This window comes from Leptodactylus fuscus, unplaced genomic scaffold (assembly GCF_031893055.1).
Source record: "Leptodactylus fuscus isolate aLepFus1 unplaced genomic scaffold, aLepFus1.hap2 HAP2_SCAFFOLD_414, whole genome shotgun sequence".
Lineage (NCBI taxonomy): Eukaryota > Metazoa > Chordata > Amphibia > Anura > Leptodactylidae > Leptodactylus > Leptodactylus fuscus.
In genome coordinates, this window is record NW_027440439.1 from 31781 (window position 1) to 53056 (window position 21276).

The following is a 21276-nucleotide window of genomic DNA, read 5'->3' on the forward strand; positions in this document are numbered from 1 at the left end:
CAGTACTACAGGCCAACCTGCACAATGGGATGTTACTAGCTCACTGACTATATGGACAGACCACGGGACTACAGCCAGTGCTACAGGCGAACCTGCACAATGGGATGTTACTAGCTCACTGACTATATGGACAGACCTCAGGACTACAGCCAGTGCTACAGGCGAACCTGCACAATGGGATGTTACTAGCTCACTGACTATACGGACAGACCACGGGACTACAGCCAGTACTACAGGCGAACCTGCACAATGGGATGTTACTAGCTCACTGACTATATGGACAGACCACGGGACTACAGCCAGTGCTACAGGCGAACCTGCACAATGGGATGTTACTAGCTCACTGACTATATGGACAGACCTCAGGACTACAGCCAGTGCTACAGGAAACCCTGCACAATGGGATGTTACTAGCTCACTGACTATATGGACAGACCTCAGGACTACAGCCAGTGCTACAGGAAACCCTGCACAATGGGATGTTACTAGATCACAGAGAGAGAGGAGTCTGGAGGGGGAGAGAAGTCTAGAGGGGGAGAGAGAGGAGTTTGGAGGGTGAGAGAGGAGTCTGGAGGAAGAGAGAGAGGAGTCTGGATGAGAGAGGAGTCTGAAGGACTTGTATGGGGACAAGATAGTTGGTCGTGAGTGTTCGACAGGTAGCAATCTTAGGTGTCCATAATAGATGAGAATGTTCTTGCCACACCGGACTATAAGGCGCATTACCCATGAGTGCCTTATAGTCCTGCCTAGGTCCATATATAAGGCGCAACGGACTACAAGGCGCAGCGCTGTCCGGTGCGCCTTATATGATTGAAAGCGGCGGCCGGCAGACTTTGCCGGCGGCCGCTTAACCCCCCGCGTGCCAGCCGCTTCTATTCATTTCAATGGCACGCTTCCATTGAAATGAATGGAAGCGCTCGGCACACGAGGAGTTAAAGGGATTCTACCTTTAAAAGAACTTCCTTCTTGATCACGCTCCTTACCTTTTTACCATAGCCAGCGCCGCCTTCTTCCGCAGCTCCGTCTCTGTCTTCTTTGGGCCTCATGGATGACGCATGCGCAGTCGGCTCTAACAGGCTCTCGCAGCCAGAGCCGACTGCGCATGCGTCATCCATGAGGCCCAAAGAAGACGACACGGAAGGCGCGAACACAGCTCAGGGAGAAGGCGGCGCTGGCTATGGGAAAGGTAAGAGAAGAATAGTCTTTTAAGGCTATTCCGACGTGGTTAGGGGGAAGAGGTTCTTTTAATGGTAGAATCTAGAGTTGAGCGAGTACTGTTCGGATCGGCTGATCCGAACAGTACTCGCTCATCTCTAGTAGAATCCCTTTAAGCGGCGGCCGCTGGCAAAGTCTGCATGCCGCTTCCATACATTACAATGAGAGCGCGCTATTCAAATAGTTAGAGATGAACGAATACTATTTGAATAGCGCGCTCCCATTGCACTGTATGGAAGCGGCATGGAGACTTTGCCGGCGGCCGCCGCTTAACTCCTCGCATGCCGCCGCTTCAAGCCTTATATAAGGCGCACCGGACTATAAGGCGCACTTTCGATTTCTGAGGAAATCGAAGTATTTTATGTGCGCCTTATAGTCCGGAAAATACGGTAAATAAATCAGACAAGGAGAGAAGAGAGAGGTTTCTCAGTTACAGTCCACAGTATATTCTGAGACTAATCATACGGCTTGTATTTTGTGTATTTCAAGGGATTTTCTAGAGCACACTTTCTCATCTGTGCTAGCCCCTGATGTTCTGACAACACATATATCACCTGTAAAATACTATGGAAATCTTCCCTGGCAACATGACTTGAGGATCAGAGTTGAGACACTGTTCTAGATTGTTCTAGATCTTCCAGATCTGCCTAGCCATTAATAACCTGCCTTTGGGACTGAGCAGAATTCTGGTACAAAAGGGTCAAATCTGCTCTGTGGGAGAAACAAGCAGAGCCTTGACCCCATCCCAAACATCCTCACATAAGGGTCTGTCTTCCAGGAGCCCTTCCACCTCTTCTCACATCATTTCCAATATATTGGGGGTTCACTGTGACCTAATACCATTCCTGCCACACTAAGGGTTAAATCTGGAATTCTGGACAACCACCAATGGGAACTACTGAAGACAACCTTACAGTCGGGAACTCCCTCAAGGTCGCTACAGTCATTTCCCGAAGGTCGGGAATCCCTTTTGCTGCGTGTGCAGGATTGAACATTCATGACTTTTACACAAGGGTTGTGACAAGTGGGCGTGGCTTATCTAGAGTAACAATGAATTTAGAATGTGCGCCAAACTGCCCCTCACTACATGGGCTCTGCAAAAGACTCAACGTGTCTGACAAAGATGGAATCAGAATTTTTCTGGTGGTGAAATTGTGTATAAAAATGCACCACCAAACCAAAAAAGTGCAAAAAGGACACCAAAAACAAGCCCCCCCCCATCATCTGGTAGTGGAGCCCGGCTGTGCCTCACATACTAAACTGAAGGCAGGAAATTGGGGGGGGGGGGGGGGGACTGTAAAAAAATGTGCAAGAATGAAGGAACATATGAGAAGGACGCCATACTTATGAGCGCTGGTGGGACGTCTATCCCGGGATCTTATGCATGATTGGAAGGAACTTAAGGTGAAGACATTGGAGGAATTTGTAGTTTCTCTCTCTCTCTCTTTCTCCATCTCATTGCCAATGATGAAGAAGACTGGGAGTTGTCAGGAATGACGTTGTCAGGAATGATGTTGTCAGGAATGATGTTGTCAGGAAACAGTTTGACTTTCATCAACCACAAAATACATAAAGAAATGTCACAGGATTGCGGTGAAGTCATCACATTCCTCCTAGCGGATACGAGCACGCCATATCCTCACTCTATCCCACCACTATAGTCCTAGATGTCTGTCTCCTTATGATCGGTCTACATGTTGTGTCTACAAGTTGTCCTGCTCATCCTGTATCCCAGACTGTACCTGCCCACCTCTGACCATCCCACTAGGTTCCAGACTTGGGTCACGATGAGCGCACACTCGTGTACTCCTGGATCTTCCATCATCGGCTCAGACGGTCTTCTAGGTCAGTTGGAATGAATCTTCCTTACCATCTCTGGGCTAGGATATATAGCAGAGACATCACCTCTCAAGCCGAGATCCTGAGTATAGTGAGGACTCGACAGACTCCGTCTGCACCACTGCTGGCTAGTTGAAGGCTCTCTTGTGCCCCAATGGTTTTATAGTCATCAGGGTTCAAGGCGTCCTATAGAACTAGGTTTCCATACAGTCTTACATTAGGTTACTTGTCTTGATCTTGGGCTCAGAGCTTGACTGTACCTGGCTAGTTCTAGGCTCTCTTCTGCATCAATGGCTTTATCGTCATGGGGGGTTCATGGCGTCCTATAGTATTAGGTTTCCATAGGATCTTACGTTAGCTTAGGTTACTCATCTTGATCTTGGGCTGAGAGCTGGACCACTGCTGGCTAGTTCTAGGCTCTCTTGTGCCCCAATGGCTTTATCGTCATCGGGGGTTCATGGCGTCCTATAGTATTAGGTTTCCATAGGGTCCTATGTTAGCTTAGGTTACTCGTCTTGATCATGGGCTGAGAGCTGGACCACTGCTGGCTAGTTGAGGGCTCTCTTGTGCCCCAATGGCTTTATCGTCATGGGGGGTTCATGGCGTCCTATAGTATTAGGTTTCCATAGGATCTTACGTTAGCTTAGGTTACTCATCTTGATCTTGGGCTGAGAGCTGGACCACTGCTGGCTAGTTCTAGGCTCTCTTGTGCCCCAATGGCTTTATCGTCATCGGGGGTTCATGGCGTCCTATAGTATTAGGTTTCCATAGGGTCCTATGTTAGCTTAGGTTACTCGTCTTGATCATGGGCTGAGAGCTGGACCACTGCTGGCTAGTTGAGGGCTCTCTTGTGCCCCAATGGCTTTATCGTCATCGGGGGTTCATGGCGTCCTATAGTATTAGGTTTCCATAGGATCTTACGTTAGCTTAGGTTACTCATCTTGATCTTGGGCTGAGAGCTGGACCACTGCTGGCTAGTTGAGGGCTCTCTTGTGCCCCAATGGCTTTATTGTCATCGGGGGTTCATGGCGTCCTATAGTATTAGGTTTCCATAGGGTCCTATGTTAGCTTAGATTACTCGTCTTGATCTTGGGCTGAGAGCTGGACCACTGCTGGCTAGTTGAAGGCTCTCTTGTGCCCCAATGGTTTTATAGTCATCAGGGTTCATGGCGTCCTATAGAACTAGGTTTCCATACAGTCTTACATTAGGTTACTTGTCTTGATCTTGGGCTCAGAGCTTGACTGTACCTGGCTAGTTCTAGGCTCTCTTCTGCATCAATGGCTTTATCGTCATGGGGGGTTCATGGCGTCCTATAGTATTAGGTTTCCATAGGGTCTTACGTTAGCTTAGGTTACTCATCTTGATCTTGGGCTGAGAGCTGGACCACTTATGGCTAGTTCTAGGCTCTCTTGTGCCCCAATGGCTTTATCGTCATCGGGGGTTCATGGCGTCCTATAGTATTAGGTTTCCATAGGGTCCTATGTTAGCTTAGATTACTCGTCTTGATCTTGGGCTGAGAGCTGGACCACTGCTGGCTAGTTGAGGGCTCTCTTGTGCCCCAATGGCTTTATTGTCATCGGGGGTTCATGGCGTCCTATAGTATTAGGTTTCCATAGGGTCCTATGTTAGCTTAGATTACTCGTCTTGATCTTGGGCTGAGAGCTGGACCACTGCTGGCTAGTTGAGGGCTCTCTTGTGCCCCAATGGCTTTATCGTCATCGGGGGTTCATGGCGTCCTATAGTATTAGGTTTCCATAGGGTCCTACGTTAGCTTAGATTACTCGTCTTGATCTTGGGCTGAGAGCTGGACCACTGCTGGCTAGTTCTAGGCTCTCTTGTGCCCCAATGGCTTTATCGTCATCGGGGGTTCATGGCGTCCTATAGTATTAGGTTTCCATAGGGTCCTACGTTAGCTTAGATTACTCGTCTTGATCTTGGGCTCAGAGCTGGACCACTGCTGGCTAGTTCTAGGCTCTCTTGTGCCCCAATGGCTTTAACGTCATCGGGGGTTCATGGCGTCCTATAGTATTAGGTTTCCATAGGGTCCTACGTTAGCTTAGATTACTCGTCTTGATCTTGGGCTCAGAGCTGGACCACTGCTGGCTAGTTGAGGGCTCTCTTGTGCCCCAATGGCTTTATCGTCATCGGGGGTTCATGGCGTCCTATAGTATTAGGTTTCCATAGGGTCCTACGTTAGCTTAGATTACTCGTCTTGATCTTGGGCTCAGAGCTGGACCACTGCTGGCTAGTTCTAGGCTCTCTTGTGCCCCAATGGCTTTATCGTCATCGGGGGTTCATGGCGTCCTATAGTATTAGGTTTCCATAGGGTCCTACGTTAGCTTAGATTACTCGTCTTGATCTTGGGCTCAGAGCTGGACCACTGCTGGCTAGTTGAGGGCTCTTTTGGGAATCAATGGCTTCCTATGAGGGCTCTGCACTCCATAACCTCCTGAGCTGAGGACTATCTCCCACTGATCACACAATACATAATCGCAGAGGGTAAGTCGCACATTGCTCTAGATTTGCATGTAGTTGGGACTTAGGCGGTAATGTTTTCATGTCCCAGGATTGGTCATGCATGAGCTAGAGGCAGGGGAGGGTTCTAGAGGATGATAAGGTCACAGAGCTAGACTTGGTTCAATGAATATCACATATCCGGAGGAACACATTACTTCTGTCTGAGGTCGGGACTTCGCTGCCTCCTCTGATGCGCTCACACAGGTTTGCCTTTACACCATTCTCTGGTGACTGCGGATGAGCATGCTCTTCTTTCAGGACAATGTTCATGACCTCCCTATGTCCTACCAGATAAGAGCCGCCATCTTCTGTCTCTCTAGAGTTCAGTAAAGGCCGTGTATGTCAGTCCCATATGTGCCTAGCTCTGTCAGTACCTCACATCATTCACCTCCCCACCCCATTCTAGATCACCACCTGATATCCTGAGTGGTCAGTCTCCCACCATTCCAGATCACCTCCTTAGCTCTTAAGTGATCCTCCCCCCTTGTTCTAGATCACCACCTATCCTGAGTGGTCAGTCTCCCACCATTCCAGATCACCTCCTTAGCTCTTAAGTGATCCTCCCCCCTTGTTCTAGATCACCACCTGATATCCTGAGTGGTCAGTCTCCCACCATTCCAGATCACCTCCTGAGATCCTAAGGTTCTAGATCCTATTGGCCACACAACATTTCAATGCTCCCATTCACGTGTTTCTCATTTACCTGGAGTCAGCCTCTTTCATGCTTCTGTCTTATTTCAAGGCTTGAACCTCACATATTCTGCCTGCTCAAGAAGAAGCGGATGTGATCTGCCCCATCTTTCGATAGTACTCACTGTAAAGATGTTGGAGCGACGCTTGCTTTGCTTTCGGATAGGGGTTGGTGTACTGGAGGCTGCAATGGTCTCAATACGTAGCTCACGTTGGCTTATACTGGGTGTGGAGGGGACAGAGGATGAATAATCACTGAACGTTCCTCCACCATTAGTGGCCTAAGAAGAAAAAGAAGGGTTAACCATCATGGAGTCTCACAGTCTGATCTACATAGGACCTACGCCATGAAGTATGAGCCGGTGTAAGACGCTGCAGTGGTCACATGAATGTCTAGAGCTCATGAGCCTTGGCCGCCTCCACCCTCAGACACATCTTAGGGCTCGTTCACATCTGCGCCCAGTCTCCGTTCATACAGGTTTCCGTTTCCTGCACAAAACTGTCTGCATGCAGAAGACGGAAACCTGAAAACGGAGTCCGGGCACTAGTGTGATCCCAGCGTTAGTCTCTCCCACCACCACGCCCTTCCAGTGTGATGGCGATCCCTTCTCGTGCCTAATTCTCTGTAAAAAGCAACCAGACATGAAGGGATCGGCCTTCACCCCTTAGCGACTGTCCACTCTGCTTTGATGCAGCAATGACTACTATGGAGACTCTATGTTCATGAACTGTCCACCATCATGGCCAATGTGGCTAGGACAAGTCCTCTGTTATGGCCCCCTACTCCCTGCCTCCTCTTCTCTGGGATCACAGCCTGAACTATAGAACAAGGTTGGGGGGGGGGGGGGGGGAGGGGTCGGTCATACATCATACATGGTCTTCTACCTACCTGATTAATGTGCATGGATGGAATGGTGGCTGCAGAAACAGAGGAATGGCTCGGGGAATTGGGCAACGACTTGCAGGGACCAATGGACAGCTGCTGCTTCTTCCGGATAGCTACGACCTTCTGAGCCACTGGAACGAGTAATAGGCGCCAAGAAAAAGAGAGAGTGTTAGAAAATACACTGCGGGGGACAACAAGGAGGGGTATAAAGGGTATAGATGAGGGAAACATAGGGGGAGGGGTATGAGGATGTATACCAGGAAGGGTAGAAAGCATATATAAGGAGATGGGGGTATAAGGGACATATCGAGGGAGGGGTAGAAAGGGTCAGTGTTGGGCAATAACAGAAAGACACCACTTAGGGCCGCCTCACCATCCTGGAAGACGCGCTCCACATTCAGGCCATAGGTGGCGCACGTCTCATAATAGGTGCAGCGCTTCAGGTCATTGGACAGTTTCCGTGCTCGCGAGTCGTCTATAACCCGCGGGTTGGTTGCACTGATGGCATCTGAGGAGATGAAACAGAGGATTAATTGAGAATTCGAGCTCGTCCCTGATTTATTTTCCTACATCTCTCCATGTTGTGACGTAGCGGCAGATGGTATGACCTGACACCTTGAGTTCCAGCACATTGGATCCATAGACAGGGCCACCATTGGCGTGCGAGTGCTTAGGGAACGTGCTGGAGACTGCCGCTATATGGTCAGTGCTGTCCGTTGCAGTTTTCACAGCCACGGCTTCTCCCTGCTTGTATTTAGTGTCCCGAACCTCTCGGGTGTCTGTGGCCACCACCGGCCGGGCCCTTCCTGCAGCAGGTCTCTCGGAGGTGTATCTGCCGCAGTCACCACCATGCTATACGCATCATTGTATTGAAAAATCCACCTAACATCAAACGTTATGTCAGACTAAGCCATTTTCTGGCGAAACGCATGTTGGGGCGTGTTCACACATGGGGAGGAATATCAGATGGGATATTAGCGCATTCTTTTGGATAACCTATATCTTGTCACATTGGCCCCCCATTGGGTTATCAGTACGTTATATAGTCAGGCGTTTACTCCATTGTATAACGATAGACATCTACGTAGGCACCGTGTGATTAGAAGTAACGTCCCGGCCTGTGTGTACAGCGTCATTGTCGTACACAGATTGTTCCTCTAGAATTAAATCTACTTGGAATATTTTTTATCCATTTTTCAATAAGATGAAGCATTTTTCTGAATAATTTGAAATGGCCCCTGGAGGCCTCCTTACTTCGGACCCCATTTGTATGTAGACGACTGAACCGACCCCCTTGTTCTGTTCTCTCACCGACATTGGTTATGTCCTGACACATTGTAGGAGTCGGAAATGTTGGTCAATATTTTATGTCTTCACATTGGAAATTTGATGAAAATTAGGTAAAACAAAATGCAGTTCTTTGCACTGAGATGCCAGGCTTGTCATACAGCGAGTTCTAGAGTGGGTCCTAGAGCGAGTCACACCGAGTCCTAGAGCGAGTCCTAGAGCGAGTCCTAGAGCGAGTCCTAGAGCGAGTCACACCGAGTCCTACAGCGAGTCACACCGAGTCCTAGAGCGAGTCCTAGAGCGAGTCCTAGAGCGAGTCACACCGAGTCCTACAGCGAGTCACACCGAGTCCTAGAGCGAGTCACACCGAGTCCTAGAGCGAGTCCTAGAGCGAGTCCTAGAGCGAGTCCTAGAGCGAGTCACACCGAGTCCTACAGCGAGTCACACCGAGTCCTACAGCGAGTCACACCGAGTCCTACAGCGAGTCACACCGAGTCCTACAGCGAGTCACACCGAGTCCTAGAGCGAGTCCTAGAGCGAGTCCTAGAGCGAGTCCTAGAGCGAGTCACACCGAGTCCTACAGCGAGTCACACCGAGTCCTACAGCGAGTCACACCGAGTCCTACAGCGAGTCACACCGAGTCCTACAGCGAGTCACACCGAGTCCTACAGCGAGTCACACCGAGTCCTAGAGCGAGTCCTAGAGCGAGTCACACCGAGTCCTACAGCGAGTCACACCGAGTCCTACAGCGAGTCCTAGAGCGAGTCCTAGAGCGAGTCCTAGAGCGAGTCACACCGAGTCCTAGAGCGAGTCACACCGAGTCCTACAGCGAGTCACACCGAGTCCTACAGCGAGTCACACCGAGTCCTACAGCGAGTCACACCGAGTCCTACAGCGAGTCACACCGAGTCCTACAGCGAGTCACACCGAGTCCTACAGCGAGTCCTAGAGCGAGTCCTAGAGCGAGTCACACCGAGTCCTAGAGCGAGTCACACCGAGTCCTACAGCGAGTCACACCGAGTCCTACAGCGAGTCACACCGAGTCCTACAGCGAGTCACACCGAGTCATAGAGCGAGTCCTAGAGCGAGTCCTAGAGCGAGTCCTAGAGCGAGTCCTAGAGCGAGTCCTAGAGCGAGTCCTAGAGAGAGTCCTACAGCGAGCCCTACAGCGAGCCCTACAGCGAGTCCTACAGCGAGTCCTACAGCGAGCCCTACAGCGAGCCCTACAGCGAGTCACACAGCGAGTCACACAGCGAGTCACACAGCGAGTCCTAGAGCGAGTCCTAGAGCGAGTCACATCGAGTCCTAGAGCGAGTCCTAGAGAGAGTCCTACAGCGAGTCCTACAGCGAGTCACACCGAGTCCTAGAGCGAATCCTACAGCGAGTCCTAGAGCGAGTCACACAGAGTCCTAGAGCGAACCACACAGTGAGTCCTACAGCCAGTCCTAGAGCGAGTCACACAGCAAGTCCTAGAGCGAGTCACACAGCAAGTCCTAGAGCGAGTCCTAGAGCAAGTCACATAGTGAGTCACACAGCGAGTCCTAGAGCGAGTCACACAGCGAGTCCTAGAGCGAGTCATACAGAGAGTCACACAGCGAGTCACACAGCGAGTCACACAGCGAGTCATACAGAGAGTCACACAGCCAGTCCTAGAGGGAGTCCTAGAGCGAGTCATACAGAGAGTCACACAGCGAGTCCTAGAGCGAGTCACACAGCGAGTCCTAGAGCGAGTCCTAGAGCAAGTCACACAGCGAATCCTAGAGCGAGTCATACAGAGAGTCACACAGAGAGTCCTAGAGCGAGTCATACAGCCAGTCCTACAGCGAGTCACACAGCGAGTCCTAGAGCGAGTCTTAGAGCAAGTCACACAGCGAGTCACACAGCGAGTCACAGAGCGAGTCACACAGCGAGTCCTACAGCGAGTCACACAGCCAGTCCTAGAGCGAGTCACACAGCGAGTCCTAGAGCGAGTCCTAGAGCAAGTCACACAGCGAGTCCTAGAGCAAGTCATACAGAGAGTCACACAGCGAGTCACACAGCGAGTCCTAGAGCGAGTCATACAGAGAGTCACACAGCCAGTCCTAGAGGGAGTCCTAGAGCGAGTCATACAGAGAGTCACACAGCGAGTCCTAGAGCGAGTCATACAGAGAGTCACACAGCGAGTCCTAGAGCGAGTCACACAGCGAGTCCTAGAGCGAGTCCTAGAGCGAGTCATACAGAGAGTCACACAGCCAGTCCTAGAGGGAGTCCTAGAGCGAGTCATACAGAGAGTCACACAGCGAGTCCTAGAGCGAGTCATACAGAGAGTCACACAGCGAGTCCTAGAGCAAGTCACACAGCGAATCCTAGAGCGAGTCATACAGAGAGTCACACAGAGAGTCCTAGAGCGAGTCATACAGCCAGTCCTACAGCGAGTCACACAGCGAGTCCTAGAGCGAGTCTTAGAGCAAGTCACACAGCGAGTCCTAGAGCGAGTCACAGAGCGAGTCACACAGCGAGTCCTACAGCGAGTCACACAGCCAGTCCTAGAGCGAGTCACACAGCCAGTCCTACAGCGAGTCACACAGCGAGTCCTAGAGCAAGTCACACAGCGAGTCCTAGAGCAAGTCATACAGAGAGTCACACAGCCAGTCCTAGAGCGAGTCATACAGCCCGTCCTACAGCGAGTCACACAGCGAGTCCTAGAGCGAGTCATACAGCCAGTCCTACAGCGAGTGCTAGAGCGAGTCACACAGCGAGTCCTAGAGCGAGTCCTAGAGCGAGTCACACAGCCAGTCCTAGAGCGAGTCCTAGAGCAAGTCACACAGCGAGTCCTACAGCGAGTCACACAGCGAGTCCTAGAGCGAGTCACACAGCGAGTCCTAGAGCAAGTCACACAGCGAGTCCTAGAGCGAGTCACACAGCGAGTCACATAGCCAGTCCTACAGCGAGTCACACAGAGTCACACAGCGAGTCCTAGAGCAAGTCACACAGCGAGTCCTAGAGCGAGTCACACAGCGAGTCCTAGAGCGAGTCACACAGCGAGTCCTACAGCGAGTCACACAGCGAGTCCTAGAGCGAGTCACACAGCGAGTCCTAGAGCGAGTCACACAGCGAGTCCTAGAGCGAGTCACACAGCGAGTCCTAGAGCGAGTCACACAGCGAGTCACTTCAGGAACAGACTTCACCATAGTCTCACCTTATCTTGGCATCAAACTTTAATCGCACTTTATTTTATTCAGATGTTCGAAGGCTTACAAGTCAAACAGAAATTTTCCAAAATTTCAATAATATTTGGAAATCCCTTTTCCCAAGAGACCAGTTTAGTTTAAATAAAAACCACCATAAATCTCCCCATTCTCAAAGCTGCCCCCCGAAACAATCCAGAACAGCATTTAGGAAGTTCCTTAACCCTTCCAGCAGTGCCCGGGGTCAGCAGGAAGCACAAAAACTCCCCAAAAAGGGGTTGATGCTGGATAGGGGCATATTCTCTGATCAGGGGCCAGCAGGGGACAATACGAGGGAAGGTGGTAGAAGGGATGGAGAGAAATGCCAGGAGGAGCAGCACAGGTACAACTCCGATCACAGTCCCCCTGCTGCTCGGCTAGAAGCAATCACCAAGACTGTAGTGTACTCCTGATAACCAGCCATGATGTCCTTATTGTGGTCAGGTTATCTTCTCATACATGTAGTGTCCTCCTGATAACCAGCCATGATGTCCTTATTGTGGTCAGGTTATCTTCTCATACATGTAGTGTCCCCTCCTGATAACCAGCCATGATGTGCTTATTGTGGTCAGGTTATCTTCTCATACATGTAGTGTCCTCCTGATAACCAGCCATGATGTCCTTATTGTGGTCAGGTTATCTTCTCATACATGTAGTGTCCCCTCCTGATAACCAGCCATGATGTCCTTATTGTGGTCGGGTTATCTTCTCATACATGTAGTGTCCCCTCCTGATAACCAGCCATGATGTCCTTATTGTGGTCAGGTTATCTTCTCATACATGTAGTGTCCTCCTGATAACCAGCCATGATGTCCTTATTGTGGTCGGGTTATCTTCTCAAACATGTAGTGTCCTCCTGATAACCAGCCATGATGTCCTTATTGTGGTCGGGTTATCTTCTCATACATGTAGTGTCCTCCTGATAACCAGCCATGATGTCCTTATTGTGGTCGGGTTATCTTCTCATACATGTAGTGTCCCCTCCTGATAACCAGCCATGATGTCCTTATTGTGGTCGGGTTATCTTCTCATACATGTAGTGTCCCCTCCTGATAACCAGCCATGATGTGCTTATTGTGGTCAGGTTATCTTCTCAAACATGTAGTGTCCTCCTGATAACCAGCCATGATGTCCTTATTGTGGTCAGGTTATCTTCTCATACATGTAGTGTCCTCCTGATAACCAGCCATGATGTCCTTATTGTGGTCAGGTTATCTTCTCATACATGTAGTGTCCCCTCCTGATAACCAGCCATGATGTGCTTATTGTGGTCAGGTTATCTTCTCAAACATGTAGTGTCCTCCTGATAACCAGCCATGATGTCCTTATTGTGGTCGGGTTATCTTCTCATACATGTAGTGTCCTCCTGATAACCAGCCATGATGTCCTTATTGTGGTCAGGTTATCTTCTCATACATGTAGTGTCCTCCTGATAACCAGCCATGATGTCCTTATTGTGGTCAGGTTATCTTCTCATACATGTAGTGTCCTCCTGATAACCAGCCATGATGTCCTTATTGTGGTCAGGTTATCTTCTCATACATGTAGTGTCCTCCTGATAACCAGCCATGATGTCCTTATTGTGGACGGGTTATCTTCTCATACATATAGTGTCCTCCTGATAACCAGCCATGATGTCCTTATTGTGGTCGGGTTATCTTCTCATACATGTAGTGTCCTCCTGATAACCAGCCATGATGTCCTTATTGTGGTCGGGTTATCTTCTCATACATGTAGTGTCCTCCTGATAACCAGCCATGATGTCCTTATTGTGGTCAGGTTATCTTCTCATACATGTAGTGTCCCCTCCTGATAACCAGCCATGATGTCCTTATTGTGGTCAGGTTATCTTCTCATACATGTAGTGTCCCCTCCTGATAACCAGCCATGATGTCCTTATTGTGGTCGGGTTATCTTCTCATACATGTAGTGTCCCCTCCTGATAACCAGCCATGATGTCCTTATTATGGTCGGGTTATCTTCTCATACATGTAGTGTCCTCCTGATAACCAGCCATGATGTCCTTATTGTGGTCAGGTTATCTTCTCATACATGTAGTGTCCTCCTGATAACCAGCTATGATGTCCTTATAGTGGTCAGGTTATCTTCTCATACATGTAGTGTCCTCCTGATAACCAGCCATGATGTCCTTATTGTGGTCAGGTTATCTTCTCATACATGTAGTGTCCCCTCCTGATAACCAGCCATGATGTCCTTATTGTGGTCAGGTTATCTTCTCATACATGTAGTGTCCTCTCCTGATAACCAGCCATGATGTCCTTATTGTGGTCACGTTATCTTCTCATACATGTAGTGTCCTCCTGATAACCAGCCATGATGTCCTTATTGTGGTCGGGTTATCTTCTCATACATGTAGTGTAACCTCCTGATAACCAGCCATGATGTCCTTATTGTGGCCGGGATATCTTCTCATACATGTAGTGTCCTCCTGATAACCAGCCATGATGTCCTTATTGTGGTCGGGTTATCTTCTCATACATGTAGTGTAACCTCCTGATAACCAGCCATGATGTCCTTATTGTGGTCGGGTTATCTTCTCATACATGTAGTGTCCCCTCCTGATAACCAGCCATGATGTCCTTATTGTGGTCAGGTTATCTTCTCATACATGTAGTGTCCCATCCTGATAACCAGCCATGATGTCCTTATTGTGGTCAGGTTATCTTCTCATACATGTAGTGTCCTCCTGATAACCAGCCATGATGTCCTTATTGTGGTCGGGTTATCTTCTCATACATGTAGTGTCCCCTCCTGATAATCAGTCATGATGTCCTTATTGTGGTCAGGTTATCTTCTCATACATGTAGTGTCTTCCTGATAACCAGCCATGATGTCCTTATTGTGACCAGGTTATCTTCTCATACATGTAGTGTCCCATCCTGATAACCAGCCATGATGTGCTTATTGTGGTCAGGTTATCTTCTCATACATGTAGTGTCCTCCTGATAACCAGCCATGATGTCCTTATTGTGGTCGGGTTATCTTCTCATACATGTAGTGTCCCCTCCTGATAATCAGTCATGATGTCCTTATTGTGGTCAGGTTATCTTCTCATACATGTAGTGTCTTCCTGATAACCAGCCATGATGTCCTTATTGTGACCAGGTTATCTTCTCATACATGTAGTGTCCCATCCTGATAACCAGCCATGATGTCCTTATTGTGGTCAGGTTATCTTCTCATACATGTAGTGTCCTCTCCTGATAACCCGCCATGATGTCCTTATTGTGGTCAGGTTATCTTCTCATACATGTAGTGTCCTCCTGATAACCAGCCATGATGTCCTTATAGTGGTCAGGTTATCTTCTCATACATGTAGTGTCCTCCTGATAACCAGCCATGATGTCCTTATTGTGGTCAGGTTATCTTCTCATACATGTAGTGTCCTCCTGATAACCAGCCATGATGTCCTTATTGTGGTCGGGTTATCTTCTCATACATGTAGTGTCCTCCTGATAACCAGACATGATGTCCTTATTGTGGTCAGGTTATCTTCTCATACATGTAGTGTCCTCCTGATAACCAGCCATGATGTCCTTATTGTGGTCGGGTTATCTTCTCATACATGTAGTGTCCTCCTGATAACCAGCCATGATGTCCTTATTGTGGTCATGTTATCTTCTCATACATGTAGTGTCCTCCTGATAACCAGCCATGATGTCCTTATTGTGGTCGGGTTATCTTCTCATACATGTAGTTTCCTCCTGATAACCAGCCATGATGTCCTTATTGTGGTCAGGTTATCTTCTCATACATGTAGTGTCCCCTCCTGATAACCAGCCATGATGTCCTTATTGTGGTCGGGTTATCTTCTCATACATGTAGTGTCCTCTCCTGATAACCAGCCATGATGTCCTTATTGTGGTTGGGTTATCTTCTCATACATGTAGTGTCCCCTCCTGATAACCAGCCATGATGTGCTTATTGTGGTCATGTTATCTTCTCATACATGTAGTGTCCTCCTGATAACCAGCCATGATGTCCTTATTGTGGTCAGGTTATCTCCTCATACATGTAGTGTCCCCTCCTGATAGCCAGCCATGAGCTGTTGTATGACCCAGGGTCGTTGACTCCAGTACAGAGACGGCCTCTCTTATAGATACCTTTGTCTTCTTTTGAAAGAAGTGATCTTGGACTTTAGAGCCTCTATCTAGTTTGAGGGGAGAAATGACATCTCCAGATGGGAACCCAGCAGGATACCCAAAGAAACCTTGCAATTCCTGGAGCCATATTGGACTTCTCTCAATTTAGGACCCATCCTATCGTTTGTAAGGTCTGACACACTATCTGAACCCGATGTTGAAGAGCAAAAGACTGAGCTACTACCAAGAGGTTGTCTAGAGAGGGGACCACTACCTAATTTTATTTCCTTACGAAAACTACTACTTCCACCATCACCTTCTTAAATGGCCTTGGGGCTGATGATATTCCAAAGGGGAGGGCCCAAAACTGAAAATAAAGTGTCCCCCTGCCCTCATGCTGGACTGCAAACCTTATACATTTTGGTAGAGAGGATGAATAGGGATGTGATAATAGGCATCCTGAAGGTCGATGGTGGCCATGAAATGGTCCTGCCCTACCAGGGAAATTGTGGATTTTACGGACTCCATCTTGAAACAATGATACACTATATATTTGTTTTTAGGATTTTTTTACTATAAACAGGCGGGAATAAAGACCGTCCCCTCTTTCTAAAGGTGAAATTGGACAAATTTCTTCCATGTCCAGAAGGTTCTGGACACCTTCCATCAAAGCCCGGTGAAGTGTAGGAGATGGCATTGATGTAGACGTTACTCTCCTGTGGGGGAGAGGTTGAAAACTCTATTTTGAAGCCGTTTGCTATGGAATCTAGGAGGGACAGGTTGGATGTTACTTCCCTCCAGGGTACGCCACACCTGGACAAGCTGCCCCCTATCCTCCTGGGGACATCGTTTGTCTTAGGACTGCTTATCGGGGTTGAAGAGGATATTTTTCCTCCGGCCCTCCTTGATAGGGACGAAATGGCTGTTTCTTTTTTTGAAGGTTTCGGTTCTGGAAGCGACTTCTTTTTTATCTGATACTTTCTCAAGCAACAAATCTACATCAGGCCAAACACGTTCTCTCTCTGGAAGGGAATAGCATTCAGCTTCTACTTGGATACGGAGTCACCAGCCACAAGGCACAGTGAGTTATAGTTGAGAGGACCCCAGATCTAGAGGCAATCCTCACTGACTCTGCCGAAGCGTCTGCTAAGAAGCCAGAGGTCTTCTGTAGCAGCGGGATGGAGGATAAGAAGTCTTTCCTAGAGGTGCCTTCTCTAAGATGGGTCTCCAGTTGGTCTAGCCCACATGGACCTTACCACACGTTGCCCCAATGTTAACCTGTAACAGGGCTGACTAGCATTCCCAGGATTTCTTAAGGAGGCTGTCAGCTTTTCTATCTAGCGGGCCTTTAAGCTGCGACAAGTCTTGAAAGGGAAGCGTTGTCTTTTTCCCCACTGTAGCCAACAGTAGATCAATTTTAGGCACGTCCACCCAACCTTTGATTTCACTTTCACGTAGGTTTAATTTCCTGAGATACAAACGGCCTCTTTTCCGGATGTCGCCTCTTCCTCCTGAATAAGACTCTCAAAGTTTTTCTTTGGCCTAAGCCCCGCAACCATCTCATCATGGACCGTTTGCTTTTCTGGAACATCTTCTATGTTCCTGGTACTTCGGACTGCAGAAAGACGCTCCTGAGTGAATCCAGAAGAAGTAATATCTTCTTATCCTCCATATCTGAAGGTCCAGGTAATTCTCCTCCCTCCATGAAATCTTCAGACACAGACGGGACGTAGATGTCACGACTATCCCAATCTGGATCCATAACTTCCTCTCTTTGGCCGCAGGTTGTGGCCCGACTCATGCACCCCTCTAGTGTACTCATCTGCAGGCATTATAACACACAGATAGTCCTACCTGACACGACAGCCTCTTTACACTAGCCACCGATGGCCAGCGCACTCCATTCCACCAACAGGAATGCTTCTGCACCACCACTACTGCTCAAGATGAAAGAGAATTCAAGATTCCCTCCAGGAACCGGAAGTGACGTCGCCGCCGTGCGTTCCACACAGGATGCAGCGCAGGCAGGTGGAGGCTTCAGACCAGGGAGCCTCCACAGAGGGACCGAGGCCCGTATACTCGTCTCCACTGTTCCTAAGACGGGGCAGGAAGAGATAGAACCAGCCAAGACTCCAAAGAGAAACAGCGCAGACTTGCAAGGACAGGCGCACTGGACCCCACTCCGCAGGTAAAGGATCGGGACAGGACTATGTAACCTCTCGTCCCTAATAGTAGGTGCAGATACAACTCCTGTGGTGCTGTCATGGAGGGCATTTGAGAAATAACCAGTAAGAAGTCGGATATTATACAAATATATGAAGGGACATGAAAAATAATAAACTAAGACATACCTTGTGTCCCTACAAGAACCATCGGAACATCGGCCGTGTTGCGGTAACTGGACAGGCGTGCATAATAATTAAATACTGTCTGGAAACTGATCTCATCTTCAAGACTGAAGACAAACACAACGGCATCGACCCAAGCCGCAAACTGCAAAAGAGAGGAACAACATAAGAAGAGTCTGATCTAGAGGCTGGCAGAAGAAAGGGGGACAACACAGGGGACTATACTAATGGGGGACACAACCTGACAGAAGAAAACGGCAAAAAATTATGGGGGGACGACACTGGGGGGTGTGGAGGATCAGGACACAGGAGGGTGTGGAGGAGGAGGACACAGGAGGGTGTGGAGGAGGAGGACACAGGAGGGTGTGGAGGAGGAGGACACAGGAGGGTGTGGAGGAGGAGGACACAGGAGGGTGTGGAGGATCAGGACACAGAAGGGTGTGGAGGAGGAGGACACAGGAGGGTGTGGAGGAGGAGGACACAGGAGGGTGTGGAGGATCAGGACACAGAAGGGTGTGGAGGAGGAGGACACAGGAGGGTGTGGAGGAGGACGACACTGGGAGGTGTGGTGGAGGAGGACGACACTGGGAGGTGTGGTGGAGGACGACACTGGGAGGTGTGGAGGAGGAGGACGACACTGGGGGGGTGTGGTGGAGGAGGACACAGGAGGGTGTGGAGGAGGAGGACACAGGAGGGTGTAGAGGAGGAGGACAAAGGAGGGTGTGGTGGAGGAGGACACAGGAGGGTGTGGAGGAGGAGGACACAGGAGGGTGTAGAGGAGGAGGACAAAGGAGGGTGTGGTGGAGGAGGACACAGGAGGGTGTGGTGGAGGAGGACACAGGAGGGTGTGGTGGAGGAGGACACAGGAGGGTGTGGTGGAGGAGGACACAGGAGGGTGTGGTGGAGGAGGACACAGGAGGGTGTGGAGGAGGAGGACGCAGGAGGGTGTGGAGGAGGAGGACGCAGGAGGGTGTGGAGGAGGACGACACTGGGGGGGGGGGTGTGGTGGAGGAGGACACTGGGAGGTGTGGTGGAGGAGGAGGACACGGGGGGGTGTGGAGGAGGAGGACACTGGGGGGTGTGGAGGAGGACGACACTGGGAGGTGTGGTGGAGGAGGACGACACTGGGAGGTGTGGTGGAGGAGGACACTGGGAGGTGTGGAGGAGGAGGACGACACTGGGGGGTGTGGTGGAGGAGGACACAGGAGGGTGTGGAGGAGGACGACGACACTGGGGGGTGTGGTGGAGGAGGACACAGGAGGGTGTGGTGGAGGAGGACGACACTGGGGGGGTGTGGTGGAGGAGGAGGACACTGGGGGGTGTGGAGGAGGACACTGGGGGGTGTGGTGGAGGAGGACACTGAGGGGTGTGATGGAGGAGGACACTGGGAGGTGTGGTGGAGGAGGACACTGGGAGGTGTGGTGGAGGAGGACACTGGGAGGTGTGGTGGAGGAGGACACAGGAGGGTGTAGAGGAGGACACAGGAGGGTTTGGTGGAGGAGGACACAGGGAGGTGTGGGGAGGAGGACACAGGGAGGTGTGGTGGAGGAGGACACAGGAGGGTGTGGAGGAGGACGCAGGAGGGTGTGGACGGAGGACGACACTGGGGCGGTGTGGTGGAGGAGGACGACACTGGGGGGTGTGGTGGAGGACGACACTGGGAGGTGTGGGTGGAGGAGGACACTGGCGGTGTGGAGGAGGAGGACACTGGGAGGTGTGGTGGAGGAGGACGACACTGGGAGGTGTGGTGGAGGAGGACGCAGGAGGGTGTGGAGGAGGAGGGACACTGGGAGGTGTGGTGGAGGAGGACACTGGGGGGTGTGGAGGAGGAGGACACTGGGAGGTGTGGTGGAGGAGGACGACACTGGAGGTGTGGTGGAGGAGGACGCAGGAGGGTGTGGTGGAGGACGACACTGGGAGGTGTGGTGGAGGAGGACACTGGGAGGTGTGGTGGAGGAGGACACTGGGGGGGTGTGGAGGAGGAGGACACTGGGAGGTGTGGGTGGAGGAGGACGACACTGGGAGGTGTGGTGGAGGAGGACACTGGGGGGTGTGGAGGAGGAGGACACTGGGAGGTGTGGTGGAGGAGGACGACACTGGGAGGTGTGGTGGGAGGAGGACGCAGGAGGGTGTGGAGGAGGACGACACTGGGGGGGTGTGCAGGAGGAGGACACTGGGGGGGTGTGGTGGAGGAGGATGACACTGGGGGGGTGTGGTGGAGGAGGACACTGGGGGGTGATGGAGGAGGAGGACACAGGAGGGTGTGGAGGAGGACGACACTGGGGGGTGTGGTGGAGGAGGACGACACTGGGGTGTGGTGGAGGAGGACGACACTGGGGGGGTGGTGGAGGAGGACACTGGGGGGTGTGGAGGAGGAGAACACTGGGGGGTGTGGAGGAGGAGGACACTGGGGGGTGTGGAGGAGCAGGACACTGGGGGGTGTGGAGGAGGAGGACACTGGGGGGTGTGGAGGAGGAGGACACAGGAGGGTGTGGAGGAGGACGACATTTGGAGGTGTGTGGAGGAGGACACTGGAGGTGTGGTGGAGGAGGACACTGGGAGGTGTGGTGGAGGAGGACACTGGGGGTTGTGGAGGAGGACGACACTAGGAGGTGTGGTGGAGGAGGACGACACTAGGAGGTGTGGTGGAGGAGGACACTGGGAGGTGTGGTGGAAGAGGACACTGGGAGGTGTGGAGGAGGAGGACACTGGGAGGTGTGGTGGAGGAGGATGACACTGGGAGGTGTGGTGGAGGAGGATGACACTGGGAGGTGTGGTGGAGGAGGACACTGGGAGGTGTGGTGGAGGAGGACACAGGAGGGTGTGGAGGAGGACGACACTGGGGGGTGTGGAGGAGGATGACACTGGAAGGTGTGGTGGAGGAGGACACTGGGAGGTGTGGTGGAGGAGGACACTGGGAGGTATGGAGGAGGACGACACTGGGAGGTATGGAGGAGGACGACACTGGGAGGTGTGGTGGAGGACACTGGGGGGTGTGGAGGAGGAGGAGGACACTGGGGGTGTGGAGGAGGAAAACACTGGGAGGTGTGGTGGAGGAGGACACTGGGAGGTGTGGAGGAGGAGGACACAGGAGGGTGTGGAGGAGGACGACACTGGGAGGTGTGGTGGAGGAGGAGGACACTGGGGGGTGTGGAGGAGGACGGCACTGGGAGGTGTGGTGGAG

General features: G+C 51.0%; 1 protein-coding gene across 4 annotated transcripts in view; it reads right to left on the minus strand.

The window, feature by feature from the left end:
• LOC142188312 (arf-GAP with GTPase, ANK repeat and PH domain-containing protein 3-like) overlaps nucleotides 1–21276 on the minus strand; it is a 94285-nt gene that overhangs the window by 22770 nt on the left and 50239 nt on the right. For 2 of the 4 annotated variants that reach the window (XM_075261811.1, XM_075261810.1), the window contains exons 5-8: nucleotides 18096–18237; nucleotides 7522–7656; nucleotides 7152–7279; nucleotides 6276–6543 (exon numbers count right to left, since the gene is read on the minus strand). In XM_075261811.1, the coding sequence (XP_075117912.1) occupies nucleotides 6310–6543; nucleotides 7152–7279; nucleotides 7522–7656; nucleotides 18096–18237 (639 nt within the window). In that variant the 3' untranslated portion in view covers nucleotides 6276–6309. The remainder of the gene's footprint in view (nucleotides 1–6275; nucleotides 6544–7151; nucleotides 7280–7521; nucleotides 7657–18095; nucleotides 18238–21276) is intronic. The other 2 variants (XM_075261812.1, XM_075261809.1) reach the window with 1 other exon arrangement.